This window comes from Dasypus novemcinctus, chromosome 7 (assembly GCF_030445035.2).
Source record: "Dasypus novemcinctus isolate mDasNov1 chromosome 7, mDasNov1.1.hap2, whole genome shotgun sequence".
NCBI lineage: Eukaryota > Metazoa > Chordata > Mammalia > Cingulata > Dasypodidae > Dasypus > Dasypus novemcinctus.
In genome coordinates, this window is record NC_080679.1 from 133814982 (window position 1) to 133836501 (window position 21520).

Sequence of the window (21520 nt, forward strand, 5' to 3'; positions counted from 1 at the left end):
AAGGTGGGGTGCCGGGGAGCAAGCCTCTCGCTGGGGGCTCCTCGGGGCCTGCCGGAGCCCCCCACCCTGACCAGCTGACTGTCACCACGGCGTCTGGCTGGTGGCCAGAGCAGGGGCACGGAGGGAGACCCCACGGTGTCCGGGGCAGGCCGCAGCCACGCCCTGCGGAAGGGGCCGGGGTTAAAGAGCAGGCGTGTGGCTCCCGCCGGGCGGCGGGCTGGCGAGGGGGAGTGGAGGTGCCCGGGGACAAAGTCCCGCAATAAATTCCAGGGGCCCAGAGGGCTTGGCCATTTCCTCTCTCGGGCCCATCAACTGCCCCTTCTCCCCCGCACTCCCTGACACGCCGGAAGCCGCTGCTGGGCCGGCTCTCCCTGCCCTCGAGGGTGCCAGGGGCGACGGGCAGGGAGTCGCCCGATCTCCGAAGCGACAAGGTAAGGGGGCAGCGGGCCAGGTGGGGCCACCGAGCACCCATGCTCTCTGCCAGCGGCAAGGAGCAGGTGCAGGCCTGCGGGAGAGCCAGGAAACAGGATGGGAGAGAGCCAGGGGCTCGATCCAGGGCATCTGGGGGACCCCCCAGGGGCCGAGGAGAAGTGGGGAGAAGCTGGCCTGGCAGGTGCCGTGGGAAGCAGCCTCGCGGGCAGAGGGTGCAGTGGAGGTCTCTTCCGTCGCTGGGGGGTCTTGCTGTGGCATGGCGGGGCCCTGGGGGTAGCCTGGCTTCCAGGACCCCAGGCCCCGTTCTGTGCCAGCAGCAGGCCCGGTCGCGGGGTCCTCCCAGGCCAGCGGGGCTCCTGCTTCCACTTTACGAACCAGGAAGCCGCGGCGGGGAAGGTGAGGTGCCTGTGGGGGGGGAGAAGCCCGCGCTCGAGCCCACCGGACTTGCTTCACTACCTCTGAAAGCGCGCCCTCCCCCCAAAACGGGCCCTGGACGTGTCAGCCCCAGGTGCCCCTTCCCCTTCGCAGGGAGGGGCCTTCCCCCAGGGCCGCACAGCGGGACCCCAAGCCCGGGGGTTTGTCCCCAGCACCCTCCTTCCCGCAGGCTCACTTGGGCTCACTGGGCTTGAGTTGCTCCAGCCCACTAAGCCCCCGAAGTCCGTCCAGGATTTTAGGTCCAAGAAGAGCCAAATGCTTTCTTTGGCGGGACCCAAGCCCGGCGCCCACGGCCCTCTGCCCGGAGCACGGCCTCTTTGTGAAGAGCCGCTCTGCCGTGCTGCGGGAAGCCCCCCATCTCCCCAGGCGAGGGGGTGGCGGCCGTCTGGTCCTGATGGCCACGTCCCAGGACCTGCTCTCTGTGTGTCTGTACAAGCAGGCACCCCCAGCGTCTGCCCAGAAAGGGGTCCTCGTGGGTGCATGAGGTAGAGACCCAAAACTCAGTGTGACTGTGCAGGGAGACCCCCGTGTGCAGTCAGGGGCGCTGCCCACCCCTGTGTGTCCCTGTAGGCAGAGACCCCCTCGTGCCTGTGCTGGAGGGGACCTCCTTGTGTCTGAGCAGGTGGGACCCCCCGTGTCTGTGCGGGCAGCGGCTGCAACTCTCCTGGGCGCTGCTGCCTCCTCAGCTCTTGGCCTGGGGACACTCGGAGAAGAGCCCCAGCTGGGGCGGGCATTTCCCAGTTGCATGTCTGCCTTGGCATTGCTTCGTTTTCTCGGAGTCTCGTAACGGCCCGGGCTTCCACAGTCTTTCCATCCACACAACAAGCCGCACAGGGAGGAAAGGCAGGAACTGTTGTACGTGTCACAAAAGGACGTTGCCACGGAGGAGGGTAGAACGACTTGCCCAAGGTCACATGGCAGTCGCTGCACTAGGAGTGCTTGGAGGGCGTGGGCTTGTCTGGTGGGTATTTGTCCCCGCACCTGCCCTGAGCTGAGCAGAGACCGGACACTCAGCAAATGCACGGTGCTGGGGATTGACCTGGGTCCCCCACAGAAAGGTGCCAAGCCTCGCTCCTGTGGGTGGGGACCCATCTGTCAGCAGGACCTTTGTTATTAGTTAAGGGTGCCCGAACTGAAAGAGGGTGGGACGCAATCCCAGATGGCTGAAGTTCTCATACGCAAAGGAAACTGCGCACGGAAAGCAAAGCGCAGAGAGCAGCCAGAAGCCAGAAGTCAACAGCTCAGAAGAGAAAGGAGAAGAGGCCGCCGTGTGCGCTGTCGTCTATCATGTGATGAGAAAGCCAAGGAACCCCGAAGACTGCTGGTCAGCCAGAGGGTATCAGCTCTGGGAGGGAGCAAGCCTTCCAGCCTTTGAAACCGTGAGATAATAAATTCCTTTTTTTAGGCCAACCCATTTACGGTGTTTGTGTTAGCAGTTAGGAAGCGAAAACAGGGAGGTGCTGCTATGACAAATACTTAAGATGTGGAAACGGCTTTGGAATTGGGTAGTGGGTAGAGGCTGGAAGAATTGTGAGGTGCTTGATAGAAAAAGCCTAGATGGCTTTGAACACACTGTTGGCAGAAATATGGATGCTAAAACACTTTCCGTGAGACCTTTAGAAGGAAATAATCATTGGAACTTGGAGGAAAGGCGACCCCGCTTTGAAAGTGGCAGAGACCTTGGTGAAATTGTGTTCTGTGGTTGGTTGGAAGGCAGAACTTAAAAAGTGATGAGCTGGGATATTTATTTCGCTGGGGAGATTTCCAAGCTGAATGGGGACAGTGCAGTCTGGTTTCTCCTTGCTGCTTTTAGAGAAAAGAGAGAGGAAAGAGGTGAACTGAGGGTTGAACTCTTAAGCCCAAAGAAACAAACTGGCGATTTGGAAATTTCCGAGCCGGTCCAGATAGCGTGCTCGGAGGCGAGGAGCAGAGTCGGCGCTATCAGGGACCCACCCGGGCTTCCGGGAAGAGGGTCCGCAGAGGCCGGGCTCCGTGCGCGGGTTTCCCTGAACGGCCCTTTGCTGGAGAGAGCGTGGCTGAGCACGGATGCTGCCAGCCACTTAGTGAGGTCGGGGCTGGAAGTGCAGGCTTCCAGGAGGCACCTGCGGGAAATCCAGCACCTGATGGTCTGGACCCCGGAACTGCGGGCAAAGTTGACAGTGTTTGGGGAAAGTTAGTGTGAAATGCCCACTGCCAGCCTGCACTGAGAGGGACAGAGAAGGGACGAGCTGGAGGAAGAAAGAGCTCAAGGGCCAAGAGAGCGGGCCCACCCACTATGTGGAAAAGGTGGGACTGCTGCTGTGCGAGGACTGGGTAGCCTTGCACCCGGGGGTTAGGGGAGAGTGCCACCACCCCAGGCTCAGAGGTGACACGCCAGTGCCCTGGCATTAGTGGAGAGCCTGGCTGCCAGCCCGAAGCTCAGAGAGGGAGTTCCTACACCCAGTATCTGGGGAGAGCATGGCTAAGCACAAGCACTCGGGAGGGGCGCTGGGGACAAAGCACGGACCCAGAGATGACCCCGGGACCTCGAAATCTAACAGCGGGGCTGTTGGACAGGCGAAATGAAAGTGCTGCTGTGGAAGAACTCGTAGCACAGTGGCCGCCCGAGCCCCTGCTCCGACCTGGGGCTGAGCGGTGCTGCCCGAGCCCCTGCTCTGATCTGGGGGCTAGTGCTGCCCGAGCCCCTGCTCTGATCTGGGGGCCGGTGCTGCCCGAGTCCCTGCTCCGACCTGGAGCTGAGCAGTGCTGCCCGAGCCCCTGCTCCGACCTGGGGCTGAGCGGTGCTGCCCGAGCCCCTGCTCTGATCTGGGAGCCGGTGCTGCCCAAGCCCCTGCTCCGACCTGGGGCTGAGCGGTGCTGCCCGAGCCCCTGCTCCGACCAGGGGTCTGTCTCTCAGTCTAGCTATGCATCCATTGCCTGCTTTATTCTAAATGCAAACAAAGAAAGAGTGATTTGAGGCAGTTTAAAAAGATACATATCATACAAGAGAATCCAAAATAAAATAAACGAGCACCTGGCATGAAGGACAATTTAGGTAGGAAAGTATGACGGATGGGAAAGTCTAGTAGACACGAGGCACGTTGGAAACGCCTGGTACTTTTGCTAGGCATAGCCCCACATTTGTTCTGAGCTTCCTGGCAGTCAAGGCCTGAGCAAAGTATATGCAGTGGCAATACGTAATAAATGTAGTGCCTTCCTCGAGGTGAGAAGCAGCGAGGTCCTCAGAAGATGCCTGACTGTCCCTCTGCAGGGGAGACAAGTGAGGGAAGTGACCTTGGCGGTAGCAGTAAGTTCAGGGGCTCCTCGAGGACCTGGATCTGCAGTGACGGGGTTTCTCCAGGGCTCTGCCTTCCCAGGTGTGTGGGAAGGCGGGTGGCACCACAGACCGGTGCAGAGCACGCTCTCCTGGGCTGGGTGTACAAGAAGTGTTTTGATGCAGGGCAGGGCAAGCCCTTCCAGAGGATGGGCCCGGGTCCTTGGGGGAGCAGAGGCGCAGGTGCTTCCTCTGCTGGGGACAGCAGGGTCAGAGGGGCTCAGGGACACTTGATGCAGGTCTGAAGAGGTGGGTGGGAGCCACGGCTCAGGAGGCAGGTGCGCTGGGGAAGCAGATGTGGCTCAAGCAGTTGGGCGCCTACCTACCACATGGGAGGTCCCGGGTTCAGTTTCCAGTGCCTCCTAAAGAAGACGAGGAAGAGAGCGAGCTGACGCAACAAGGTGACGGAACCGAGATGATGCAATGAAGAGACACAATGAAAGACACTACACAAGCAGGAGCGGAGGTGGCTCAAGCCATTGGGCAACTTCCTGTCACATGGGAGGTCCCAGGTTCAGTTCCTGATGTCTCCTGAAGAGAAGACAAGCACATGGTGAACAGACACGAGTGCAAACAACAAGGAGTAGGAGAAAGGAAGGGAGGGAGGGAGGGAAGGACGGGCAGGCACACTTACCGTGCAGCTCCAGGGGCGCCGTCAACCTGAGGCCAGGTGTGTACGTGCCAGGTGGACATGTGGGGGTGTGTGCATAAAGCGGGTCCAATGAGCTGACTCGGCGACATTTGCAGGGGACAGGCATGGGTCCTGCGGTGGCCCCTGGGTTCCCCAGGGGTGGGGCAGCTCGTCTTGGTCGCACACTGCGGGGACTTCGGCAGCAGGAGCGGCCAGGCTCCATGCCAGCTGAAATCGCTAATATTCGACGGTCAACCAGTGAAAAGGGTGCTTTCGTGTAGTTTCACTTAAAGGCCCCCTTGCTCGCTCTTTTTAAGAGGGAAAGCTGATGCTTGGCCCCGGCTCGAACTGTCTGAAACATGGTTTGGATGAGGAGAGAAACAGCTCCTCAAAAAGGAAAAAGGAGGAAGGCTGCCAGACAGACAAAAACAGCCAGCCCCTCCCAGAGGAATCTGAGGGACGCCCCAGGGCAAAGGGACAGCCAGGAAGGAGCAGTCCAGCAGAGCCGAGCACAGGGCCCGGAAAGGAGGCGTGGGCACAGAGAGCACGAAGGAGTAGGGCTGTCGGATGCGGGCAGCGCAGGCCCTGGGGGGCCAGGGCGCCGTGTGTGGATGTGTGTGACGGCAGGGGTGGGAAGGCACGGAGGGTGAGCGAGTGGAGGCAGCGGGACGGGGCAGCTCTTTCAAGCAGCTTGGCTGTGGAGCAAAGGCGAGACGAGGGGAATAACGAGGGGGCCAAGAGGTCAAGGAAATTCACCTTAAGATGAATTTGTCTCTATGTGGAGAGGAAAGAGCCAGGAGAGGGAACAGTGCATGTGTTAGTTACCTACTGCTGCGTAACAAATTAGCCCCAACTTTAGTAGTGTAGAACAACAGATATTGATTATTTCATACAGTTTCTGGAGGGTCAGGGATCCAGGAGCAGCTTAGCTGAGTGGTCTGGCCCAGGGACCCTCGTGAGTGTACAGTCAAGATGACCTCAGCCCTTGCCACTTGGGCCTCCCTGTAGGACTGCTCCAGTGTCCTCCCAACATGGCAGCTGGCTTCCCCCAGAGCAAGCCACCCAAAAAAGAGAGCAAGGAGGAGGCCACAAGGCTACCCCCCACCTCTTCCACCTTATTCTATTTGCTAGAAGCAAAGAACTACGGCCACACTTCAGCGAGGGAGAACTAGTCTCCATCTTTTGATGAGAAGTGTCAAAGAATCTGTGGACATATTTTAAGCCACCGGGTAATGGATACAGCCGGGCCCAGTTCGAAGCATATTGGGGAACCCCTACCCTGAGACAGTCGCTTCAGAGTTCATAGGAGTAGGTGTGGGCAGGGCACGGGTGGAGCTGGAAGCGGAGAGTGGAAGGTGGCGTCTTTCTTTGCTGGGTGAACAGGGGTCAGGGTGCTCTGTAGAGTGAGGCAGAAGGCAATTTGAAATAGGGGCTGTGGCCAGAGGTATTTCTGAAGGCTGAGGGCAGGTGCACTCAAGGTAGAGTGACTCATCCCTGGCCGGGCTATTTCCAGGGTTGGGAGTTTGCAAGGTTGGAGCAGGACAGGTACTGGGAAGTGACAGTATTCGCAAGAGAATGATAGACCACGGTGGTCCAGGCAGCATAGCTTATGGTCCTCTATTTTTGTCGTTCATTTCTGGGTATTTCTACTACCACTCTGTTCCCAAAGGAGATTCGAGGCATCTTCCAGGCTAGTGGGGCATGGGAATGAAGTTGGGAGGTGGCTAGTGGGTTGGGGAGAAATGGAGGGTCCCCGTGAAGTGGGAAGGTGTTTGCTAAGGGGAGGGCGGGAGGGTGCTGGGATGTGTGACAGTTCTCACAGGTCATCCTCCGGGGGGTGGCAGGGCTAGTGTGGGAGGGACACTTGTGGGGAAGATCCTGGAGTCTGGAGAAGGACCATGCTTTGTCCAAGGGGGGTCAGAAGCCATGGATAAGGAGGGCAGGGGCTATAGAGGGGGGTGCTTCAGGTGGGCCTTGCAATTCTACCTGGGACTGGGGAGCAGGTGCAATGGCAGACAGCCAAGCTCAAGGTAACGACCATGCAGGGTCCTGTGAGGGTAAGAGGGACCAGCCCACCCACCCCGTGAAAGAGCTGCCTGGGCATCAAGACGTGGTCAGGTTCCTCCCTGCTCTTTTATACAGATTCTTCACTTTTCCCAAAGCAGGTGATGTAAAGCAAAGGGCACGAATTCCCGAGACAGGCAAAAGACTCCCTTCTTCGTTTACCAGCTGAGCAGTTTTGGCAAAGACTCATCGTTTCTAAGCCTGGGTTTTCTGACTTGTAAAATGAGGACAGCAGTAGAATAGAAGTTACCGGGGTCTGGGAATGGGCAGGGGTGGGGAGTTATCGCTTAATGGGAAGGGAGTTTCCGTCGTTTGGAGTCGTGAAAACGTTCTGGAAATCGTGCAGATGGTCACTCTACACTGCGAATGTACTTAATACCATGGAACTGTGCACTTAAAAATGGTTAAAACGGTGCATTCGTTTGCCAGACGTGCTATGACAAATACCACACAATGGGTTGGTTTTAATAACGAGTGTTTATTGACTAGAAGTCCAAAATCAAGACGTCAGCAAGAGCGTGCTCTCTCCCTGAAGGCTGGCCTCCTGGCGCTGGCTTTTGCCTTGGCTGTCCATCACAGCTGGTCTCTTCCTTTCTCTCTTCTGTGACATTCGGGTTCTCATTTTAAGGCTCTGGTTCAGGCACGCCTTGGAGGGGCTGAGGTTGCTACTCCAGCCACCACAGGAAAGGGAGTCACACACATATTTTGGTTTCCCAGTGCGTGTAAAAGCTACGTTTATACTACACTGTAGTACATTAAGTGTGCAATCACATTGTCTATAAACACACACACAGAGCACATACCTTAATTAAAATGTGACGCAGAGACACCGAGGGAGCACATGCTGCTGGACAAACGGCCCCAATAGACTCGCTCGACTCAGTGTACAGACTTGCAATTTGTAAAACAAAGGCAGTACCTGAAGTGCAATAAGCAAAGAGCAGTGAAATGAGGGACGCGGTCACAGGCGCGGGTTGAGATGAGCAGCGATCCAAGACTGGTACGTAGTTCAGCCTGCCACAGGCGGCACGCTTTAAGTTCTGTGAGCAGGGGAAAGGGAGAGCAGCGTTTCTTCTCAGAACCCTCCTGGGGGGCTGTTCCTTTTTGGCTCCCCCCGCCCCCCGGGAAGTGGGAACGAGCGTTTCCAGAGCCCGGCCGGCTGAGCTCCCTGCTGGCAGGAGCCGGGGCGGCCCTGGGCTGCTTCCCAGGGTGGGGGCGGGCAGGCAGCCGCTGCTCTGAGGGTGCCTTGAGCCTGGGTGTGTGAGACCCTCAGAGCCTCAGGGTGCTCCCAGGGCTCCTCCAGCCCATGCAGCCCGTCAGTGGCACAACGGGCCTCGCTCGCCGCGCCACGCCACTGCCCCCGTGCCCCGTGGACAGACACTCCAGGGCACCGTGGGGGAGGCGGCGGGGCCTGAGCATCCGAGGGGCGGCTGGGGTGCCCCCAAGGACATCCACCCAGGCTCCGTGGCTCTGTCCTCCTTCCCTCCTGTCCCCAGGGGACGTGGACGGGACCGGGAGAGGAGGCCCCCACTCTTTTTAGGGAGACAAGTGTAACCGGGGACCTTAAAATGGGGCCTACAACCTGCTAAGAGCTGCTGCCCGCAGGGCTCGACATACAGATGCGGCGGGTGTCGTTACTACAGTCTAAAAGCCCGTGTCAGGGTTGCTGAGAGCTTAGGACAAAGCCTGTAGCGTGTCTGCGGGTGTCCCTACATGTCGGACCAGGTAAAATCCACACTTCCGGATGACAGGGACAGTGTCTTCAATCCATTTCTAGCCACCCCCAATCCCTGAGTCTAACCCAGTGCAGGGTGAAAAATAGACGTGCCATAAAAGCGTGCTGGAACGGGGAAACTGAGAAAGGCTCCTCTGTCCTTTGGCATGGAACCGTGACTCACTCTTCCAGTGTCCTTTCTGGAGCCAGGCCACATGCCAAGCACTTGGGGATGCTCCAGGGAGCCGGTAGGGGCCCCGCCCTCGGGGGCTCCGGTCAGGGGACAGGGGGCGCTGACCGTCTGCTCTCTCTGCCTGCAGGCGCTGCGCGGCGGCTGGCGCAGGATGTCGGCGCTCCGGCTGGTAAGAGTCGCATCTGGTAATGCTTGATCTAGGGGCTCTTCGTGGGAATTGCCCAAGACGGAGCAAGAGCAAGCCCGAGGTGGGGGCGCAGAGACACCGAGAGCCTGCAAGGAAAGCGTCAGAGACGCGGGGGCTGGCAGGACTGGACCCCCGAGGAGGGTGTGGGCGCGTCGGCGCCCCTGGGCTGTGTCCGTGCGGGGCCCAGCCATCCTGGGCCAGGATGGGGAGGTTTCCCGGCCGTGTCTTCTGGGGCCGTTGCAGGGAGCCCCAGAGGGAACGGACAACAACGGTACCTTCAGGGGGCGGGGTGGGGGAGCTCGAACTGAGCCCAGGTCACCAGTTCTGGCCGCTGCGGCGGCCTCCACAGCTGCTCTGTGCCCGTGCGTCCCCGGGCGAGGGTGGCCAGGTCCTTAGGGCGAAGCGCAGGACTGCCCTGAGCTGAAGCGAGTGAGAAGCCTGATGCCCTGCCCCGGCCTGGGAGCCGGGCTGGGAAGGCGGCAGAGGTGGCTGGGGCCAGACCTCCAGGCAGCCCAGGGCTGCCAGTGTGCGGTGGCACAGAGGTGTACGGTGGCACAGAGGTGTACGGGCTGGGGGTGCCCAGAGGGGAGCCCCAAACCGGCCGGACCTCCTGCCCTCCCCCCGAATCCCTGCTCCCCACGTTCCACAAAACCCAGGGCTGCGCAGCCCTGCCTGATGACAAAGCGCCCCACGTAGCCGCCTCCTGGGCGCAAAGCCCCGGGCGGCCCTCGGCTCCTTGCGGCACTGAACCTGCACGGCCAAGTCCCAACCCACAGGCCGTGCACCTGCCCGCAGAGCAGACGGAGAGAAGGCTGCGTTAGGCTGGAGAGGTCACGCCTAGACTACTCGGGCGGCAAGGGCTTCAGGCAACTGAGGCCCAAGCATTAGAACTCGGCGCCACTTTGGAGCATGACGGGGTCTTTGGTTTTTTGTTTCTTAATAATCAACTTTATTGAACGTATGCATAAAACATACACTCGATCTAACGTGTGCAATCAACGGCATTTGGTAGAATCACAGAGTTGTGCCTTCATCACTGCAATCGATGTTAGAGCATTTTCATTACTCCAAAAAAACACTAAACAACCAAACAAAAACGAAAACGAAAAACCTATTCCTGGGAAGCAGATTTGGCTGAACGGGTAGAGCGTCCACCCACCATATGGGAGGTCCGCGGTTCAAACCCCGGGCCTCCTGACCCCTGTGGTGAGCTGGCCCATGTGCAGTGCTGATGCGCGCAAGGACTGCCCTGCCACGCAGGGGTGTCCCCGCGTAGGGGAGCCCCACGCACAAGGAGTGCGCCCCGTAAAGAGAGCCGCCCAGCATGAAAGAAAGTGCAGCCTGCCCAGGAATGGCACCACACACACGGAGAGCTGATGCAGCAAGATGACACAGCAAAAAGAGACTCAGATTCCCGGTGCCGCTGACAAGAATACAAGCGGACACAGAAGAACACACAGCGAAGGAACACAGAGAGCAGACAATGGGGGTGGGGGAGTGAGGGAGAGGAAAAAAAATCTTTAAAAAACAAAACAAAAACCTACCCCTTAGTCACCTCTCAATCTCTCTCTCCTTCCCCTGCTGTACATAACTTCTAGCCTATTTCCATATCTGTAATTTAGTTGTATTTACATTTTCTTTAGATGAAGCCAAACAATATGTATACTTTTTGTCTAGTTTCTTTTACTTGGCATACTTCCTTTTGTTTTAACCACTGATGGAAGATTATTAATACATTACTTTACTACTGTCCATTGCTTGCTTTGGTTGTATTTTTTTGCCCAAATACTCCGTTATTAATATATTGTAACATTAACGTACATTTGTTCTGTTTCAGAGAAAAACAGTCTCATACATACCTGTTTTACATATATGTATATAGGCATTTTTAACCATCCTCGCTTTTCACAAGAGGGTCGTGCAGAGGTTTTAAGGCAAAGCTAGTCTTGCTTCGCCAAGGAGCTTACCCCTGGGATCCTTAGCTCAGAAGGCCCCCAGGAACGTGGACTGACAGTGGTGACTGGGGGCCTGTTCGCGCATCTAAGGTGGTGTGTTCCCTGAGGGGGAGCATCTCTACAAAGAGCGTGAAAGAACACTTTTTAAAAATTTGCTTTAAAATTATTAGTTATTTATCCCCCCTCCCCCAGATGGCTCTCTCATCTCTCTGCTCACTGTCTGCTCCCCTTCTCCAGGCAGCACTGGGAACCGAACCGGGTCCGCCCACAGGGAGGGGAGTTCCCAAGGGGCCAAGCCACATCCGCTGCGGTGGGCTGTGGCCTCTGCTGGCTGGTGGCCTCTGCTCGTGCGGTGGGGACGGAGTCTAACTCCTTGTGGTGGGAGGTGGCATTCGTCTGTGTTGTGGCAGGAGGCGCCGTCTGCTTGCCTTCTTTTAGGAGGTGCCGGGACCCGAACCCAGGACCTCCCATGTGGGAGGGGGCACTCAAGGGACTGAGCCACACCCGCATCCCAACCACGAGTTTTGATGAGAGCCTTAGGACTGCTAGAGGTCCTGAAAAGGTACAACTGGGAAAGGGTACTGCAGCAAGAGCCCCAGGGAACCAGAGCTTGGCGCTGGGGGCAAGGTCTGTGCAGCGGGAGGCGGGGCAGGCAGGAGAGAATGCTAGGGCTAGACTGCCCCAGGGCAGTTTTCACAAGACTGTGTGGTCCTCGGCCCTGGGAAGGCCCAAACTGAGATGTGTTGTAAAAAAAAAAAATTTTTTTTAATATCTCATTAATATTTTTATATTAATTACCTATTGAAAGGATAATATTTTGGATGTTTTAACTTTAATAAAAACACTTACAAAGTTAAGTTCACTCATTGCCCTTTACTTTTTTTAAGTGTTTTTTTTCTTTATTAGAGAAGTTGAGGATTTATAGAACAATCATGCACAAAATACGAGATTCCCCTATGCTACCCCACCAGACCTTGCCTTGGTGTGGAACACGTGTTATGCTTGATGACAGCACAAATTTATAATTGTACTATTAATTGAAGTCCATGGTTCAATTTACAGTTTACTGTATAGTGTAGTTCTGTGAATTTTAAAAATTTTTATCGTGTTACCATATATACAATCTAACATTTCCCCTTTTAATCATATTCGGAGCTGTATTTCAGTGTGGCTAATTACATTCACTCTGTTGAGCTCCACACCATCATCCGTTACCAAAGCATTTCCATCATCCACGTGGCAACCCTGTACATTTTTTTATCCAACCCTGCGGCTTTTTTGGGCATGCTGTCTGCTCTGTTTATTCGCTGGGGGCTCTTCTGTGTTCTCACTTGGATGCCTTCTTTTTTTGTTGTGTCACCTTGCTGAGTCAGCGGCGTTCCGCAGTGTCTGCAGGCTGGGCGGTGCTCTGCAGCGTGCGGGCGAGCTGCCTTCACAAATAGGTCCCCGCACACAAACCCAGGGCCTCCCATATGGTAGACGGGAGCTCATCTGATTGAGCCACAGCTGCTTCCCAACCCTGTACATTTTAAGCCTTAACTTCCCATTCTCTGTCCCCATCCTATTCCCTGGTAACCAATATTCTAGGTTCTGACTCTAGGAATTTGCTTATTCGAATTGAATCAAATATTAAAACGATTCATTATTTGCTCTTTTGTGTCTGGCTTATTTCACTCAATGTGATGTCTTCACAGTTCATCCATGTTCACATGTATTAGGACTTCGTTCTTCTTTATGGCTGAATAATATTCCATTGTATGTTTCTACCACATTTTATTTATCCATTCACTGGTTGATGGACACTTGGGTTAGTTACATCTTTTGGCAATTGTAAATAATGCTGCTATTAAAATCGGTGTGCAAAACCGTTTGTGTTCCTGCTTTCAATTCTTTTGGGTGCATACCTGGGAGGGGGATTGCTGGGTCATATGGTAGTTCTACATTTAGCTTTCTGAGGGACCGCCAAACTGTCTTCCACAGTAGCTGCACCGCTTTTTACATCACCACCAGCAATGAATGAATTTTACTATTTCTCCACATCTTCTCCAACACTTGTTCGTTTCCTTTTTTTTTAAATAGCAGCTATTCTAGTGAGCATGAAATGGTGTCCCATTATGGTTTTGATTTGCATTTCCCTAATGGTAATAATGTTGAGCGACTTCATTTTCTTTTAGTTTTTTTAGTAGGTACAGGGAATTGAACCTAGATTGTACATGGGAAGCAGGCACCAACCTGAACGTCACCTGCATCCTGATGTTGAGCAACTTTTCATGTGCTTTCTGGCCATTTGTGTATATTCTTTGTAGAGATGCTTACTCAAGTCTTTTGCCCACTTTATAATTAGGTTGTTTGGCTTTTTGTTTTTGAGTTGAAGGATTTCTTCATGTATACTAGATAGTAATCCTTTATCAGAAAAATGGTTTCCAGATATTTTCTTCCATCATGAAGGTTATCTTTTTACTTTCCTGATAAAGTCCTTTGAGGAACAAAAGATTTTTATTTTGATGAGGTTTCATTTATCTATTTTTTCTTTTACTGCTTGTTCTTTGGGTGTAAAGTCTAAGAAACCACTGCCTAACACAAGGTCCTGAAGATGTTTGTCTATGTTTTCTTGTAGGAGTTTGAAGTTCTAGATCTGATATCCATTACAAGGTCTTTCATCCATTCTGAGTTGATATTTTGTATATGGTGTGAGCTGGGGTCCTCCTTTTTTTATTTTTTTCTTCTTTCAAATAGAGACCCAGTTTTCCCAGAACCATTTGTTGAAGAGAATATTCTTTCCCAACTGAGTGGACTTTGCCACCTTGTAAAGAATCAGTTGGCCATAATGTAAGGGTGGATTTCTGAGCTCTCAGTTCTATTCCATTGGTCACATGTCTGCCCTTGTGCCAGTGCTGTTTCAATTACTGTGGCTTTGTAATAAGTTTTAAGATTGGGAAGTGTGAGTCCTTCAGCTTCATTCTTCTTTTTCAGATGGCTTTAGCTAGTCATTGGCTTTTCTATTTCTGCAATGAATCTTGTTGGAGTTTTTATTGGGGATTCGAATATATACATTGCTTAGGGTAGAGCTAACATTTTTTTTTTCTTGAGGTATCGGAGCTGGGGATTGAACCTGGGGTCTCATATGTGGGAAGCTGGTGCTCAACCACTGAGCCACATTAGCTTCCCCGAGTTGGACCTTTCATTTGTTTGCTTGTTGCTGTTTGTTTTTGTTTGTTTTTAGGAGGCACTGGGCCCAAACCCAGGACCTCCCATTGTGGGAAGCAGACACTCAACTGCTAAGCCACATCCACTGCCATACTGACCTCTTAATGATGTTTGCTCTTCCAGTCCATGAACATGGAACATCCTTCCCTTTGTTTAGGTCTCCTTTAGTTTCTTTTAGCAATGTTTTGTAGTTTTCTGCATACAATTCCTTTACATCCTTGGTTAGATTTGTCCCTAGATATTTCATTCTTTTAGTTGCTATTGTGAATGGAATTTTTTCTTGATTTCTTCTTCCAATTGCTCATTGCTTGTATATAGAAACACTACTAATATTTTGGGTGTTGATCCTGTACCCCACCACTTTGCTGAATTCGTTTATTAGCTCTAGGAGCTTTGTTGTGAATTTTTCAGGATTTTCCATTGATAGGATCATATCATGTGCAAATAGGGAAAGTTTTACTTCTTCCATTCCAGTTCGGCTGCACTTTATTTCTTCTTCCTGCCTAATTTCTCTGGCAAGAGCTTTCAGTACAACGTTGAATAACAGTGTTGACAGTGGGCATCCTTGTTTCGTTCCTGTTCTTAGAAGGCATGCTTTCAATCTTTCACCATTAAGTAGGATATGAACTATGGGCTTTTTATGTATGTCCTTTATCATGTTAGGAAGTTTCCTTCTATTCCTAGTTCTAAGAACTCTTATCAAGAAGGGGTGCTGTGTTTTGTCAAGTGCTTTTTCTGCATCAATTGAGATGATCATGTGGTTTCCTCCCCCTTTATTCTGTTAATATGGTGTATTACACTAATTGATTTTCTTACGTTGAACCAACCTTGAATACCAGGGATAAATCCCACTTGATCAGGATATGTACTTTAATATTCTGTTGGATTTGGTTTGCTAGTATTTTGTTGAAGATTCTTATATCTATATTCATAAGAGATACTTGTTCCAGGAAGCGACTGAGCTCTGCCACCATATGGGAGGCCCCTGGTTTGGTTCCTGCTACCTCCTAAAGAAGACAGCGAGCTGGTGTGATGGGCAGCCATGGCAAGCTGACACAACAAAATCATGCAACAAGAGACAAGAGAAGAAAAACATAATGAGAGGCACAACAAAGCAGGGAATGGAGGTGGCTCAAGTGATTGGGTGCCTCCCTCGCACATCAGAGGTCCCAGGTTCAGTTCCCAGTGCCTCCTAAAGAAACAGGGAAGATGAACAGACACAGCAAGTGCACTCAGCAAGGGGGTGGGGAGAGATAAACAAAATAAATCTTTAAAGAGAGAGAGAGATTTGTCTGTAGTTTTCTTTTACTGTGTTATCTGTGTCTGCCTTTAGTATGAGGGTGATGTTGGCCTTGTAGGAGCTAGGAAGAGTTCCCTCCTCTTCAGTTTTGAGTGAAATAGGAGTTAAGTCTTTTTGGAATGTTAGGTAGAATTCTCCTGTGAAGCGATCTGGTCCTGGGGTTTTCTTCGTTGGAAGGTTTTGAATTACTGATTCAATCTCTTTACTAGTAATTGGTTTATTGAGATCTTATATTTCTTCTTGAGTCAATGTAGGTAGTTTGTGTGTTTCTAAGAATTTGTCCTTTTCATCTAGGTTATCTAATTTATTGGCATAGCGTTGTTCATAGTATCCACTTATAGTCTTTTATTTCTGCAGAATTGGTAGTAAGTAATGTCCCCCTTTTCATTTCTGATTTTCATTATTTGTATCCCCTCTCTTTTTTCCTTCTTAGTCTAGCTAAAGGTTTGTTGATTTTATTGATCTTTCCAAAGAGCCAACTTTTGGTTTGGTTGATTCTCTCTATTGTTTTCTATTTCATTTATCTGCACTCTAATCTTTGTTATTTCTTTACTTCTGCTTGCTTTGGGTTTAGTTTGCTCTTCTTTTTCTAGTTTTTCCAGTTTTGAGGTTAAGTGTCTGAAGACTTTCTACTTTTTTAACTTAAACATTTAGAGCTATAAATTTCCCTCTCAGCACTGCCTTCACTGCATCCAATAAGTTGCTATTTTCACTTTCATTTACCTCAAGATATTTCCTAATTTCGCTTCTGATTTCCTCTTTAACCCACTGGTTTTTTAAGAGTATGTTGCCCAATTGCCGCATTTGTAAATTTTCCCTTTCTCGCTGTGTTACTGATTTCTAGCTTCATTCCGTTGTGATCAGAGAATATACATTGTATGATTTCAATATTTTTTTAATTTATGAGACTTGTTTTGTGACCTAGCCTATGATCTGTCCTGGAGGATGATTCAGGTGCACTTGAGAAGAACGTGTGTTCTGTTTTCATCGGGTGTGGTGTTCTGCATACGTCTGTTACGCTGGTTAGTTTGGAGCATCATTCAAGGACTTCCTTCTTGATGTTCTGACTAGACTAGGTGTTCTGTCCATTACTGAAGATGGTGTGTCAAAGACTAACTGTTAAAGTGGAATTATCCATTTCTCTCTTCCAATTTGTCACTTTTGCTTCATGAATTCTGGGGCTCTGCTCTTAGGTGTGCATATGTATAATTGTTTTCATCTTTTTGTTGTAATGTCCCTTTTATCAGTATATAATGACCCCCTTTGTCTCTCATAACTGTTTTTAATTTAAAGTTAATTTTATCTGACGTTAGCATAGCCACCCCAGCTATCCGTTGGCTACTGCTGGCATGGTATATTTTTTCCATCCTTTCCATCAACCTACTTGAATCTTTGACTTTAAGGATAAATCTATTGCAGACAGCATATAGTTGGTTCATGCTTTTTTGTTTTGTTTGTTTTATGACTCTTTTTATTATTGTCTTTTTTTAAAAATAGATAAATAGGTCACACAAAATGTTACATTAAAAAACAAGAGATTCCCATATACCCCACTTCCCACCCCTGGTTCATGCTTTTTTTAAAAAAGAGTTATTTTTTTATCTATTTCTCTTCCCTTCCCCCACCCCTTTCCCCCCAGTTGCCTGCTCTCTATGTCCATTCACTGTGTGTTCTTCTGTGTCCGCTTGTATACTTATCAGCAGAACCGGCAATCTGTGTCTCTTTGTTGGGTCATCTTGTTTCATCAGCTCTCCGTGTGTACGGCGCCCCTCCTGGGCAGGCTGCACTTTTTTCACGCTGGGCAGCTCTCCTTACAGGGCACACGCCTTGCGCATTGGGCTCCCCTACGTGGGGGACACCCCTGCGTGGCACGGCACTCCTTGCATGCATCAGCACTGTGTGTGGGCCAGCTCATCACATGGGTCAGGAGGCCCTGGGTTTGAATCCTGGACCTCCCATATGGTAGGCAGATGCTCTACCCATTGAGCTAAATCTGCTTCCCATGGTTCATGCTTTTTTCATCCATTCTGCCAATCTCTGCTGTTTGACTGGAGAGTTTAATCCATTTGCATTTAAAGTCACGCTGACAATACATTCTGACACTTTGCTATTAGACTTTGTCTTATACCTTTTTTGTCCCTCAATTCCATTAAAACCTACTTTTACATTTATTTGTGTTGTAGCATATTGAGTGCCTTCTCATTTCTACCTGGTTGTATTTTTCATTTGTTTCCCTTGTGGATACCATGAAGTTAAAATTTAACATCCTAAATATATAACAAATACATATTTTTTGATACCAACTTAACTTCAACAGCATGCACATACACTTTTCCAATTCCCCCTTGTCCCTCTTCCATATTTTTGTACTTGTTACCACTTATATCTTTGTACAGTGTATGTCCCAAAACCTAGATTTATTGTTACTTTTTAAGCATTTGCATTTTAGTACCTGTAGGAGGTAAGAAGTGGAGTTACACACCAAATAATACAATGCAACACTACTGGCATTTATAAATACCCAAATGGTAAGTTTTACTACAGGTCTTATTTCTTTATGCTGATTTGAACCATTGTCTATTGTTCTTTCATTTCAGTCTGAAGAACTCCCTTTAACATTGTAGGGCAGGTCTAGTGGTGATGAAATCCCTCAGCATTTGTTTACCTGAGAATTTAATGTCTCCCTCATTTTTTTACCCCTCCCCTGTGGCTTTTTGCATGCTGTCTGCTGTCTGTGTCCATTAGCTGTTCTTCTGTGTCTGTATTTATTTATTTAGTTTCCCCTCCCCACTTGCAGCTTGCTTGCTGTCTGCTCTGTGTGTCCATTCGCTGCGTGCTCTTCTGTGTTTTTGCTGGTCTCCCTTTTTTGTTGAGTCACCTTACTGAGTCAGCTCTCTGTGGCACCTGCAGGCCAGATGGTGCTCCATGGGTGCAGGCCAGCCTGCCTTCATAAGGAGGCCCTGGGACGAGAACCCAGGGCCTCCCTTATGGTAGACGGGAGCCCAACTAAGTGAGCCACAGCCGCTTCCCTGTCTCCCTCATTTTTGAAAGAGAGTCTTCTGGATATAAAATTCTTGGCTGGCAGTATTTTCCTTTAGCACTTTAAGCATTGCAATCCACTGCCTTCTTGCCTCCATGGTTTCTGATGAGAAGTTGTCATTCAATATAATTGGAACAACCTTGTACGTAACATGTTGCTCTTTTCTTGCAGCTTTCAGAACTCTCTTTGTCCTTTGTGTTTGATAGTGTAATTAATATATGACAGGGGAAGCAGATGTGACTCAAGTGATTGGGCTTCCGCCTACCATATGGGAGGACCTGGGTTCAATCCCTGGGGCCTCCTAGTAAAAAGCTTGCCCATGTGGTGAGCCAGTGCCCATACGGTGAGCCAGTGCCCATGCAAGTGAGTCATGCAGCAAGATGATGACACAACAAAAGAGAGATGAAGGGGAGAGTCAAGGTGAGGCACAGCAGAAACCAGGAACTGAGGTGGCTCAAGAGACAGGGAACCTCTCTCCACATCAGAGGTCCCCAGGATCAAATCCCAGTGAATCCTAGAGGAGAAAAACAAGAATAGAAGACAAAAAGAGAAATAAATACAGAAGATCACATAGCGAATGGACACAGACAGCAAAAAACAGCAGGGTGGGGGGACAGGTGAGGGACGAAACGGGGTCCCTGTTATGGGACGAGAGGGGTCCCTGGCGTGGGGAAGAAAGCCTCGTACGGCCGCTGAGGCTTCCCTCGGGGGCTCCGAAGGCGTGGAGGGCGCACGGCCCAGGAAGGAGTCGTGGAGACAGGCTGATGGCACAAGTCTGGTTTATTGCGGAAGGGGATGCAGATTTATAGGATTGGGGAGTGGTGTGGCGGGTTCTGATTGGCTAGGGCAAATGCTGTTTCCATATAAAGCAATGTTCTGGCATTGGGCTAGTGATTGGCCAGTAGAGTATGTGCTAACTCTTGATAGGCTGAAGCTGTTGCTGGGCAAACAGCGTACTAAGAGATTAGGTTTAAGGGAGGGGGGAGGGGAAGTGAGAGCTGGGCTAGGCGGGAGATAGGAAGGGGGAGGGCGGTGCCGGCCAGCCTTTAGCAGCAAAGGCCTAGTCAGGCGTGGTCACCTTGTCTAGGCCCAGTGGGCAGAGGCGGTGTCACCTCTTGCCGCACTGTTTGCCACTGAGGCAAGCCGGGTGCCCCTCCTCCCACAGACAGGGAGGGGAAAATATATATATATATGACAAGGGGTGTATGTGCGTGTTTTTAAGATGTCTTTCTTTCTTTCTTCTTCCCCCCCATTGTCTGCTCTCTGTGTCCATTCACTGTGTGTTCTTCTGTGGCCGCTTGCATTCTTGTCATGCAGTGCCGGGAAACTGTGTCGCTTTTTTTTGTTATTGTTATATCATCTTGCTGCATCAGCTCTCTGCGTGTGCGGCACCACTCTTGGGCGAGCTGTGCTTTTATTTGCCCAGGTTGGCTCTCCTTGAGGGGCACACTCCTTGTGCATGGGGCACCCCTACATGGGGCCATTCCTGTGTGGCACGGCACTCCTTGTGTGCGGCAGCACTGCATGTGGACCAGCTCACCACACAGGCCAGGAGGCCCTGGGTATTGAACTCTGGACCCTCCATATGGTAGGTGGACGCTCTATCAGTTGAGCCACAGCTGCTTCCCAGACGGTATGTTTTAGTTCATGTTTATCTTGTTTGGTGTTTTCTGAGCTTTATGGATATGCATATCCATGTCTTCTGCTAAGTTTGGGAAGTTCTCTTGTTCTTGTATCTTTGACTCTTCCTCTGGCCCCTGTCTCTCTTCTCCTCCTGGGACTCCCATAACGCATATACTGGCGCATTTAATGGTGTCCCATAGCAGTCTTGGGCTATTTTTGCATTTACTGTTTTTTTTACTTTCTGTCCCTCAGCTTTGTTTAAAATGTCTTTCTTCAAGTTCACTGATTCTTTCTTCTGCCAGCTCCAATCTGCTCTTGAAACTCTCCTGCACATTTTTCATCTCAGATATTGTGGTCTTCAACTCCAGTAGTCCTGTTTGGTACCTTTTTAAAATTTCTGTCTCTTTACTTAGACTCTCATATTGTTCATTCATTGTTTTCTTGAAATCTTTTCATTCATTCCCTGTACTTTCCTTAACTCTTTGAACATTTCTAAGATAATTTTTAAAAAAGGTTTTGTTCAGTATGCCCATGTTCTCATCTTTTTCATTAGTGTTTTCTGTATTTTTATCTGCTTCCTTTGGATTGGCCATACTTTCCCATTTCTTTGTCTTGTACTCTTTTGTTGCACACTGTATATTTTAATATTTTAAAATGTTAACTCTGGGATTTACTCTCTGGAATGTCTTTTCCTGGTTTTCTAACCAGCTGGTGATGATATAGAGATTTTCTTGAGCTTCAGCCCTCCTATCAGGAAGGTCTGCTTAAGGCAAATGAAGCATGCAGAGTTTTCCCTGTCTTTCTGAGCCTCTTTCTTGTTCTGTGATTTTGTCTCTTAGTTGTTTTGGAATTCCCCTGTTTATAGGGATTCGGTTTTCCCCTCTGTTTCCTAGAAGAAAAACTTCCCTCTCCTGGATATTTGGGTCTTTTACTCAGACTGTCTACCTCTAGAATTTTAAAATTTCTTTCATTGTCTCATGCTGTTTTTACCTGGAAGGCAAATTATGGGAGGAGGGTCATCACAGGAGAACTTTCCTAAGTCAGTCTTTCCCAGCCTAGCAGGAGCTGGGATGCACGAAAGGGGTACAGACCTACTCCAAAGTGTCCCAGGGAGGGAATCAGGAAGAGCATCAAAAACTTCTCTGACAGCCCCGCAAAGCTTTGAGTGTTCTTGATCCACCCAGCCAAAGGAGCCCTTCAGCTAACTTTCCCCCGCAGTCCTGAGAAGCCCTGCATCCTTAAATCACCACCTTTGCCCTGTACAGGGAGGTTTGAAACAATAGCTGCTGCTGCCTCTCTCTGGGGGCAGGATTAAACCAATGGCTGCTTCTGCCTTTGTCTGGGTTGGGTTGACACAATAGCTGCCCTCAGGTCCAGGCCCCAGTGATCCAAACCCTCTAATCAAAAGCCATAGTCAGTGATCACC

General features: G+C 50.6%; 1 protein-coding gene across 1 annotated transcript in view; it reads left to right on the plus strand.

The window, feature by feature from the left end:
- Positions 1 to 286: 286 nt before the first annotated feature.
- MYO7B (myosin VIIB) overlaps positions 287 to 21520 on the plus strand; it is a 98188-nt gene continuing 76954 nt past the window's right edge. The window contains 2 exon segments of the mRNA XM_058301178.2: positions 287 to 431; positions 8910 to 8951. Coding sequence (XP_058157161.1) covers positions 8934 to 8951 — 18 coding nt within the window. The 5' untranslated portion in view covers positions 287 to 431; positions 8910 to 8933.